Below are 11453 nucleotides of genomic sequence, written 5' to 3'. Positions count from 1 at the left end.
GGGGAGTGGCGGGGCGGGAACTCGCCTATTACCGTAAGAACGCGAGCGTTACATTACCGCCACGTACCGCTGGGGAGGTAGGGGTCAACATGTCAAAATATCTTAAATGGTAGGGTAATTTTAGTTTGCATTCAAATTTTAATTACTTATAACTAACAAATGAACTAACACAAACAAACTACTCAGAATTCCTGGGTTTTTGGACTTGTTCCATCAGCTGGTGTTCTAGAAAATAGAAAACATGACATTTCAGAAACTGGATCTGTTTCCATCCTCAGCTGAGGGGGGTGGGAAGACACCTATTCAGTTGTTTATGTTATACATCATCATCAGAAACCTTTAGAATCTACAAACTACATGACTAATTCCATGGGGCTCAGTTCTTGAGAAGATAACAGCTGCTTGGTCCCTCAAGAAATTTCCAGAATTTTATGGAATCTGAAGGTTACCACCATGTTCACAAGAGCCTAGTCCCTATCGTGAGCCAGATGAATCCAATCCACACCCTCACATCCTATTTCCCAAAGATCCATTTTAATATCCATCTATGTCTAGGTCTTTTTGTTGTCTATCCCTCCCTCCCACTCCCTCTCCCCTGCCTTCCTATTCCCTCCCATGTGTGGTACTGCCCTGCCAATCTCACCCCCTTCAATTTGATCATTTTAATCATAGTTGGTGAAGTGTACACTATGCAGTTTTCTCTAGCCTATTATTACTTCATCCTTCTTTGCTCAAAACATTCCCCTCAGCACCCTGATCTCAAACACCCTCAGTCCATGTTCCTCCCTTAACATGACAGACCAAAGTTTCACACCCATACAAAACTACATGCAAAATCATAGTTTTGTACATTTTAATCTGGACAGCAGATGTGAAGACACAAGGTTCTGAACTAAAAGGCAGCAGGAATAGGATCCTTCAAATTTAATGTGCTCTTAATTTCTTCATGAATTTAATTACTTATGTAACTTTTAAGTTGGAGAAAACTGCATAATGAAGAGCTTCATAACTTGTACTCTTCTTCAAGTATAATTAGAATGATCAAGTCAAGGACAATGAGATGGGTAGGGCATGTAGCACGAATGGGGGAGAAGAAGAATGCATACTGGATATTGGTGGGAAAGCCAGAAGGAAAGAGACCACAAGGAAGACCAAGGCATAGGTGGGTGAACAAAATTAAAATGGATCTTAGAGCGATAGGATGGGATGGTATGCATTGGATTGATCTGGCTCAGGATAGGGACCAGTGGAGGGCTCCTGTAAACATGGTAATGAACTTTTGGTTTCCATAAAATGCTGGGAAATTCTTGAGTAGCTGCACAATTGGCAACTTCTCAAGAAGAGCTCAGCTCCATGAGTGTGTGATGTAACTTTAAGCTTTTTTTAATGCTAGTGGGGTGGGACTTAAGTCTCTTGTACTGCGGCCACTTCTGGCCTATTGTACCAGCCCCAGATGATAGGTGAGGGTGACTGTGGAGCAATTGGTGGAATGAAGATTGGCAGAGGAAACCAAAGTATTCAGAGAAAATCTGCCCCAGTGCCACCGTGTCCACTACAAATCCCACTTGACCAGACCCAGGATCGAACCCAGGCTGCCGCGGTGGAAAGCCAGCAACTAATCGCTTGGTAATTTTTGTAACTACACCTATAACTTCTCAGTAGACATGTAACATATTAAATGTCTGTAATGTAAACCATAATAGCCTATGCAGCAGCACAGCATGCTGCTGAATGCGAGCTCAAAGACTGAAATGGGTGAGGAAAATGACGAACTTTTGAGCGAAGTCATAATGAGATAGTTAATAAATTAATAATTTTAAAGTTAATTCGTCTCTTTGAAGTTTAAACCATGTGGATGTGGGTGGTGTTGCTGATATTTCAGTGGTGCATGCTGCCTCCATCTTCAGGACTGAAGTGTGTAGGGTGGCTGAGTTTCTGTGTATATGTATGTTCACGTTTCAATAGAATCACATTGCATCAGCCCCTCTTCCCCCATGGTGACTGTTTTGAAACATATACCTACCTATACAAAGAAACTCACCCACTCTATACACTTGACCCTGAAGATGGAGGCAGCATTTATCTCTGAAACATCAGCAGCACTACCTACATTCACAGGCTGTAGACACCCTTGAGTTGAATTAACATCAACAGTTCACCATAATGAAAGCCCAAAATCAGATATTAATAATTTGTCTAAATCTCAAACACGAACCAATGCATGACTATATACACGTAAAAAACAGAAAGAGAAATAATTTTTTCTATTGTAGCGCAGACAAAGATTGATAACACAAGAAACCGCCTCTTGTAATTATACCAGACCTACTGTGCAGTTATTTAAACACAGACTGCTGGCAGACAGAGAAAGCATTAATGCATTTATGACAGGCCTGTGAAAATTAACAATGAAAATGCGTATTATGTGAAGACCTTCAATTAACACCTCCAAAACCGTACATGACCTTCTACGTTTACAATTACATATAAATCTATTTTCATTGCAATTTGTTCAATTTGCCAAGTTTGTTAACTACATTACATGTTTATATATTCATTTAGGGTTTATTTAATGACACTGCACCTCAGATTATAGCACTAAATGCTATAATCAGTTGCACATAATGAATTGGAAAGGACATGGAAGGAATCGGTCTGAGCCTAATTACAGGTGCTATCCTGCTATTTGCCTGGAGGGACTGAAGAAAACCACAAAAAAATCAGTACAGGATAGCTGGTGATCCAGCTCAAGTTTGAATCAGGCAAAAGTCAGAAAAATTGCCATATGAACCAGCCTGCCAGGTCTATATTTATGTAAAGCATTGGTATTACTTCGCGTTTATGAGGTGGTATCGGAAAGGTCCTGGACTGTTATTGTTGTAACTGCCTCAGTAGAAGAAGATGAGAGGTCACACTTCTGCAAGCCTATTGTATCAGTCTGCCACAGGACACTGTGCTGTAAACATGCATTGTTTTTACATGAGTATTTTCTTGACTTTGTGTTCCATTTTGTATACGATGGATGGCAAAAATCGAGGAACACGTCTGGAGAACATTTTTTAAGCCGGACAGAGGTTTTTGAATGTCATTCATGTTTCAAGGCTGGTTGAGTGTCAGTTTAAGATGAACATTCAGGGCTACCAAGCATCAGCAAAAGGACAATGATGAAATAATTCAAGGACTCATCCAAGAAGACTGTCACCTAACAATCCATGAGCTCGCAGACACTGCTGGGAACAGTTATGGAGTTTGCCAGGAGAGCTTAACAGAAAATCTGAACATGCGCTGCACTGCCATAAAGTTTGTTCACTGAATCTTGACAAGTGATCAAAAGCAGAGGTGTGAAAACGTGTGTTTTGAGCTATGAGAGAAGGCTAACAAGGATCCAACTTTTATCTCCAGGATCGTAATGGGTGACAGAAGATGGATTTACAGCCATGATCCAGAAACAAAGCAACACTCACAAGAGTGCAAGAGCCCAAAATCACCAAGAGAAAAAAATGTGCGGCACATCCGCAGTTCAACAAAGAGCATGCTCATTTTTTTTATAGGGGACTGTTCACCGTGAATTTGTTCCTCCTAACACTACAGTCAACTCTGACTTTTACTGTTATGTTTTGAGACACCTGAGAGGAAATGTGCAATGAAAAAGACCGGAACTTTGGCACAACCACAACTGGCTCCTTACGACAACGCGCCTGCCTATATATCCCTGAGAACCACAGAATAGGTGACTAACAACACAGTTATCATTCCTCATCCTCCTTACTTGCTAAACTTAGCCTCCTGTGATTTTGCTTCGTTTCCCAAATTTGAAAATGAAACTGAAGGGACAGCATTTTGAAACAGTGTCTGACATCCAAGGGGAACTGCAAGCGGTACTCGACAACAGTAAGGAAATTTATTTCCATGGTGCTTTTGAATAATGGAAAAAATTATGGGATCATTGTATACATTCCGAAGATAGGAGCAAAAATTGAATAAGTTAAGTCATCATTTCTTTTTTGACCTAGTCTGGGAAGTTTCCGATATATTTTCCTCAGTACATATTTCTCAATCTGTCATTCCTTCAGAATAACAGACAAAGCTTCACACCTACTTAAAACCAAAGGCAAGATCATGAATTTTTATTTATGGTTTACTCAATTATGCTCTCAGTAGCTTTGATTATATAAATCTCAGTGGTAAAAAGATTAAAAGTGAACACGTTAGTCTAGAGGTAATGTTCTGGACTTGTATTCAGTAGGCATTCAGTTCGAATCTTAACCAGGACAATACCTATTCACAGTATGGCTTTATGTGGGCTTCCTCAGTATTTCGAAGCAGATGCTGGGATAGTACTCCAATTCAGCCATGACCACTTCCTTTGAAATCCTTTCCAACCCATCATTAATTAGTTATCTGATGCCTTCCTTAAATTCTTGATATTAAAAAAAGATAATGCAAAGTTGTCCCTGTGCTTAACTAATTAAGCACTACACCATGAAGATGTGTGGGGGAGTGACTGTATAGTCCCTAGTTTTCTTGACCTTGGCACTAGTTGGAGGTGAGTGGTCAGCTTTACGCCTTGACTGTTTTACTCTTGGGGAAAGAGCCTTCAGTACCCATTGGACAGGAGGCTTGGTGGGCCCCAGAGTTGGTCTGAACGACATGGAGAAGCAAAAATTTTTGCCCCCACTGGGACTCGAATTCTGACCCTTTGGTGGTCCAGCCTATAGCCAGTTGCTACACCGACTATGCTATCCCGGCTCATCTTGATATTGAAAGTGTTGTTATATAACACCCCCCTAAAAAAAAAGAAAGGGTGATTAATGATAATGAATTTGAAAGGCTATAGAAGAAAGCAATCATTGGCTAATTTAAGTACTAACCCAGAATTTTCTTGAAAGGACTGAGAACAAGCAAAAGAAACCTCAATGAGGAGAGCCAGTCTTCTGCTGAGATCTGAATCTGGGACACCCCAAATACGCAGCACATGATGTTCAGTTCACACATAAAGGTGACTGAGGGTATAAATGTATAAGAAACAAACACAATTACTAAACTTAATATACAAATTACAAAGAGAACATAATGTAAATACAGATGTTGTGCAGAGCCGCAATACTTACTTTGTGTACCTGAGACTAGTCTCCTCCTCAGCTATAAAGCCTGTATGAAACTGGATCTGCGCGATCTTGATTCCTGTTGGCCTCCCAGAAGTCATGACTCCTCCAAGCGTGTTGCGTGCATGATAGGCCACTAGCGTGATGTCTCCCAGGACAGTCACATTCAAAGGGAGTGTCACCTGGAACACAGCCTGAATCTCATCACCTGTTGTGTGTCAAGTTTTACAGTACGATTCATGATTGCTAAATTAATATATCTACTTCTATGTACTTAAATGTCCATGTAAATTTGTGGCCAAAAATGATTATGCTCTTTCCACTGAAAGGGTGAACGGCATTTCTAAAGTCAAAATTTTCTCTTCCTTTTTGTCCCATTAGTTTTGTGTTATCTGCCTATTTCTTCCTGTTAGTTGTTAGCCATCAGACATGCAACTTGCTTTTCAAAACCTTTACCTAACTGAACACCATGCTATGACTGTATATGGGGGAATGGATGTATAGATCTACATTTTCTTGAACTCAGCACTAGTTGGAGGTGAGTCGTCAGCTTCACATCCCAGCTACCTTAACCCGAGGGAAAGAGCCCCCATAACCCATTGGATAGGAGCCTAGGTGGGCCCCAGAAAGGGTCTGGACGACGTGGAGAAAAGAAAATTCTTGACCTACTAGGACTCAAACTCTGGCCCCTTGGTCGTCCAACCCATAGCCAGTTGCTATACCAACTGTACTATGCCAGCTCCCCTGCCTGTTTATATTGTTAAAATCTCTCCTACGTCACTAATGTATACTCACTACATGTTTTGACCAATATCGGCCATCTTCAGGTGTCTCTAAAATTGCTGATGAAACTGCTGTGGTTTCATCCTTAAGTCTGATTTTTGGGATATATCCTCATCTATGTGCCCATGGGTCCTGTAGCGACTGGCAGTTCCTCTTATTGTGTCATGTGCAGCTGTTATGAATTATCTGCCTATTCCTTTTTAAATTTTGTTACAATATTATTTTGGGGCCGTGCCATAGCTCAAGCAGTTAGTCGCTGGCTTCCCACTGCGGCGGTCCGGGTTCGATCCCGGATCTGGTCAAGTGGGATTTGTGGTGGACAAAGTGGCATTGGGGCAGGTTTTCTCCGAGTACTTCGGTTTCCCTTGCCAATCTTCATTCCACCAAATTCTCCATCACCACAATGACCCGGGGCAGGCTACAATAAGCCAATCAGTGGCTGCTGTGCTAAGTGGACCCAGCTGGACTGCACCCCCCACTAAGCGAATTAAAAAAAAAAATTAATTTCACAGTTAACAGAGTATGGCCCACTGAAATCAATGATAAACTGAAAAAAAATGAGTGCAGAAATCCTACTTATTACAGACTGATAGTACAGAAGGTCATTCCTTAGCATAATAAGTATAACACAACTTAGAATGGAATTATTTAGAACAGCAGAGCTCAGATACTTGTTATAGTAACGGCTGACATGATTCACAATTAGGTTGTAACTTTGCTGCTACTCAAAAACAAATCATGGGCACAGCACCACTAAATAACGAAATGTCATGTAAGATTACATCTGTAACCGATTCTACACACTGCACCAATAAAACAAATTTATGCCCAAGAAATAAATGATATCCATTATATCTGTTCCTAAGAGTCTACATACACAAAATAAGTTTAGACCCCTCTGTATACAGCCCTTCTGCAAAGTTACATTTCCCAGTGGTTTTTCTATTTCATTTAATATTTTAGCAAACAAACAGAAAGGTCAATAAAAAATTCTCTTTCTGAGAACACGATTTACCTTCCCTTCTGTAATGTTAAACAGACGCATCCTTTCATACTCCTGAAGTGTTGACAGGACCCTGTCTTCCCCTTCGTACACTTCTACATAAGGTCGGCAACCATCCCTGAAACACATACGGTCCAGTATAACTGTGCGTGCATTATGGCAGTAAATATAAACAGTTTTCTGTATATGGTAGACTTCCACAAAGGTTTCTTGGGGTCTATAGGAGGAAGGGCAATAATAACTGACTTCCAGTATACTCTAAAATTTATATATATTACATCACATAACTTATTTATTGTAGGCAACTTTTTAAACATTGTAATCCTTTGCAGAATTTTAACCCTTATGTATATACTCACATTACAGGCTCCTGTACACAGAATAATTTATCTCACAGCCTGTGAGTGGTGACTGGTGATCTCAGGGTATGACACTGGACTCTCAGTCAGGGAGTGCACAGTTTGATCCCACGTGAAAAACACCGGTTCCCGGACAACCCACTAACTATGAGACTACACCGAGCTGTACATCCCCTTTGCTGCCCATAATTCTTGTAACTACCCATCACTGGGGACGAGAGAATCTGCCCTATGCGGGCTCTCATCCCAGAAATGGGTTCTGGTCTCGATGAACAGATGCCAGGACATGCTCGGAAGAGATATAAACCAACAAACTTCTAAAAGAAGTTAAGTGACTTTCATTCCTCAGTAACATTGCACTTCACTTCTGAGGATCACAAAGCAGTCAGCATCAAGAAGGTGGTCTGCCTCCTTGGATGTGATGCCCTTCAGTGTGGTATCCGGGAACTTGCTACCAAATCTTCTAACTGCAGACTGAGACAGCAGTTCCCTCTGATATATTAGTACCCATCTACTAAAAACCGCATGGCGTCACATCCTAACGGACCATGATCTCGATACAATATTGTTGTTACATATGGGGAAGCCATTAACAAAGTGCAAATATACAAGAATTGACAGAATAATTCCAAGTGCAGTATACAAGGACGAGGAACTGAGATAGTTTGGTCAGTATAGCCGTGGGCAATGTGATGGACGCCTATGGTCCGATTCTTGGGAGGGGCATGAAATTATTCTTCTATCGCCCCAGCATCCGGATTGGCTCTGAGGCTGACTCACCCTCTTGTCTAATGGGCACTGGGGGTCTATCTCCTGGGTTAAAGTAGAGAGGGTGTGAAGCTCACCACTAACCTCCATCCAGTGCTATATCTCCACTCCTCTGTATATCTTCACGGCATGGCGGTTACTATTCAAGAATGGGGAAAACTTTACCTTAGCCTACTATAATAAAAGGTGAGGTTATCCCTGTAACAGGCTGTGGAAGCCCATAGGGTTGTGAGAGGGGCTTTACATTTTCTAGATGATAGGCTCACAGCTGGCAGTTAGGTTGTCAGCCTTACATGCTGGCCACTCTTTACCCCCAGGAAGTTACTTGATACTCCATGATTTGTTTAATCCGTCTTGCAGTGCGTACACTTATCTATCTTCTTCTCTCACTCTCACTACATGTTTCGGCATAAAAATGCCATCTTCAGGTGCTACTCAATTCACGTCAAACTAGTACATTGTATGCCTTGTCTTCACTTTAAAATAACTAAAATATATGTCCATCATATATATTGACAAATGTCAATCGTAAAAATATTAAAACTGTTCAGGATTCCCGATCGCTACGTCGTATCTTATTACGCCAGTCATGCTCATCCTACTCTGTTGGAGCTCTTCTTCCCTATCGTGTGTATCTGCAACGTGAATTTGTATTCATTAATACTGTGTTCCGTATTTTATCTATTACTTGTGGTATTATAACTTTTAATAATACTCACTGTGTTTCTGTTGCGTCTTGTTCTCGCGACTGCGTGCGTTATGCTGTTGGGTCTGCTGGGTATGTGTGTGTGTGTGTGTTTTCTGTCTTCGTTTTGAGTGAGTTATGATGTTGTTGGCGTAGATGTGGTGGGGGTAGGGGGTGGGGTGTTGTTATGTTGTTCTGTGTAGATAGTGTTTAATTCGTGGTATATTGGGTTATATATTTCTTTGTTTATGTTATTCATGTGTGTGTTTTTCTTTGTCGTTCTATATATATGGTAGTTCTCTAATGTGTTCAAGTACTGCCCCTTCCTACCTATTGCTATGATATCCATAGTGTTTTCTATAGTGCCATATGCATGTCCTGTGTTTAATATATGTTCTGAGTATCCTGTATTGCTGTTATTGTGTCTTATGTCATGTATGTGTTCTGCATGTATGTACCCCCACCACATCTACGCCAACAACATCATAACTCACTCAAAACGAAGACAGAACACACACACACACACACACCCAGCAGACCCAACAGCATAACGCACGCAGTCGCGAGAACAAGACGCAACAGAAACACAGTGAGTATTATTAAAAGTTATAATACCACAAGTAATAGATAAAATACGGAACACAGTATTAATGAATACAAATTCACGTTGCAGATACACACGATAGGGAAGAAGAGCTCCAACAGAGTAGGATGAGCATGACTGGCGTAATAAGATACGACGTAGCGATCGGGAATCCTGAACAGTTTTAATATTTTTACGATTGACATTTGTCAATATATATGATGGACATATATTTTAGTTATTTTAAAGTGAAGACAAGGCATACAATGTACTAGTTTGACGTGAATTGAGTAGCACCTGAAGATGGCATTTTTATGCCGAAACATGTAGTGAGAGTGAGAGAAGAAGATAGATAAGTGTACGCACTGCAAGACGGATTAAACAAATCATGAACTTAAATCAGTGCAACAGGACGCTAAAATATAACATTACTTGATACTCATTTCTGTTATAGGCTGAGTCGACCCTAGGGCCATAGAGCAGCTGGAAGGATTAGGTCAACTGAAAAGTCCATCACAAATTGAATCTGCAACCTCCCAGTTTGTACTCTACTACACAGTTCTTTTAATTCTAAGTATTTTATTGGTGAAATTTCTGTTAAGACATAACAAGACCCAATTTTGAAACATGTTGCAAATCCTGTGACCACAGTGTAGAAGCTTTTACAAAACTCTGTAACTGTGTTCGGTTACAATAATCTGTAATAGTCTTACCTGACTTTGGTGAAAAGAGGTACTGGCTGGAGAGTGACCGAGATCAATGTGACAGGTTTGAAATGTGGCTCCAGTGCTGGAGTGTGAAGCACATGGCTCAGGTAATGCAGGTACCTGCAACAGAGAGATAACAGCACACAGTAAAATGTCATTATCATATAACAGAACACCTTAAAATTATAAAATTATTATGATTAGCAAATAATGAATTATAAATGATATGGAAGTGGCTGTGGCCTAATCTGAGGTACTACCCTGGCCTATAGAAAATAAGGAGAACTACAAGAAGATTTCAGTCATGACAGGCAGTGGCCCAGTCACATCAAGCATTTCCTGAACACAAATCAGAAGTGTTTATGTCCTGGCGGAATTTCAAGGGCCTATATTTTTTGCATTCATGGGGTGGGACTAAGTCCACTTGGTACTGTGGCCACTTCTGGCCTACTGTACCAGCCCCAGATGATAGATGAGGGTGATTGTGGTGCAATCAGTGGAATGAACATTGGCAGGGGAACCAAAGTACTCAGAGAAATCATTCCCCAATGCCATTTTGTCCACCACAAATCCCACATGACTGGACCTGCGCTCGAACCCGGGCAACCACAACGGGAAACCAGTGACTAACCACTTGAGCTTTGGCACGGGTGGCCTATATGTTAGTCCTCAATAATATAAAAATGACAGATGCATAGCTTGTTGGCTTGGGGCAGCATTGATGCCATTCAACGTGTCATCCTGAAGTCCTACATGGCAACAGATGTAAGCAGCAACCATTTACCAAAATATCTAAATCATACATCACATCAGCTCTCAATTAGCACTCTTGAGGATCAGCTCAATCATTGCCATTCTACCAGTAGCTCCCAGATCCATTTTAAAAGACAAGTTCTAAAAAAAAAAGGTCTTAAATAATACATCTCACTGATTATACAGCAGAGTTCAGAGTGACTTCAACACAACATTTAGTACATTTTACACTGTTTGCATGATACCATGAGGAAAAACACAGAAATGATATAATGATACAGATTCTGTCCCAAGTGCAAACAATATATTATGTGTCCTTGATCTTGCTCCTCTACACTACATGTTTCGGCCTCAGACGGCCATCATCAGGTGTATAACACTCACGATGCTGTCACACTGCACCCAGCCCAAAATTTAACATTTAAAACACTTTCCTTGTTATTATCAACATCTACTTCGTTGATATCTGTCTGGTTTGTAGATTATTTTACACACATTAATTTTGACGTTCCTGTAGTAGCACTATAAAATCTTTAGTTCTAATTTTAAAATCTTTTTAAATTTTTTCATTTTTCTCTAAATTTTAAATTTAAAATTGTTAGGGTTACTCGCCCTACGTCTAAAGTGCTGCAGCGGCTAGTTCTTGTTTCCACACTGTATAGGTGTTATCCTGTGTAGTCTTCCTGTGTGCGTGCCGCTGTTACAGC

General features: G+C 40.7%; 1 protein-coding gene across 2 annotated transcripts in view; it reads right to left on the bottom strand.

Annotated features, from left to right (window-relative positions):
- The window catches only part of LOC111862529 (cyclin-G-associated kinase), a 70903-nt gene that overhangs the window by 34673 nt on the left and 24777 nt on the right, over window positions 1-11453 (bottom strand). Inside the window, exons 13-15 of one of the 2 annotated variants that reach the window (XM_023848011.2) lie at window positions 10000-10113; window positions 6904-7009; window positions 5112-5299 (exon numbers count right to left, since the gene is read on the bottom strand). In XM_023848011.2, the coding sequence (XP_023703779.1) occupies window positions 5112-5299; window positions 6904-7009; window positions 10000-10113 (408 nt within the window). The remainder of the gene's footprint in view (window positions 1-5111; window positions 5300-6903; window positions 7010-9999; window positions 10114-11453) is intronic. The other variant, XM_023848012.2, reaches the window with a different exon arrangement.

The sequence above is a fragment of the Cryptotermes secundus genome, unplaced genomic scaffold (assembly GCF_002891405.2).
Source record: "Cryptotermes secundus unplaced genomic scaffold, Csec_1.0 scaffold1084, whole genome shotgun sequence".
NCBI lineage: Eukaryota > Metazoa > Arthropoda > Insecta > Blattodea > Kalotermitidae > Cryptotermes > Cryptotermes secundus.
The sequence above is the reverse complement of the archived record's forward strand: the minus strand, read 5'-3'. Positions and strand labels throughout refer to the sequence as shown.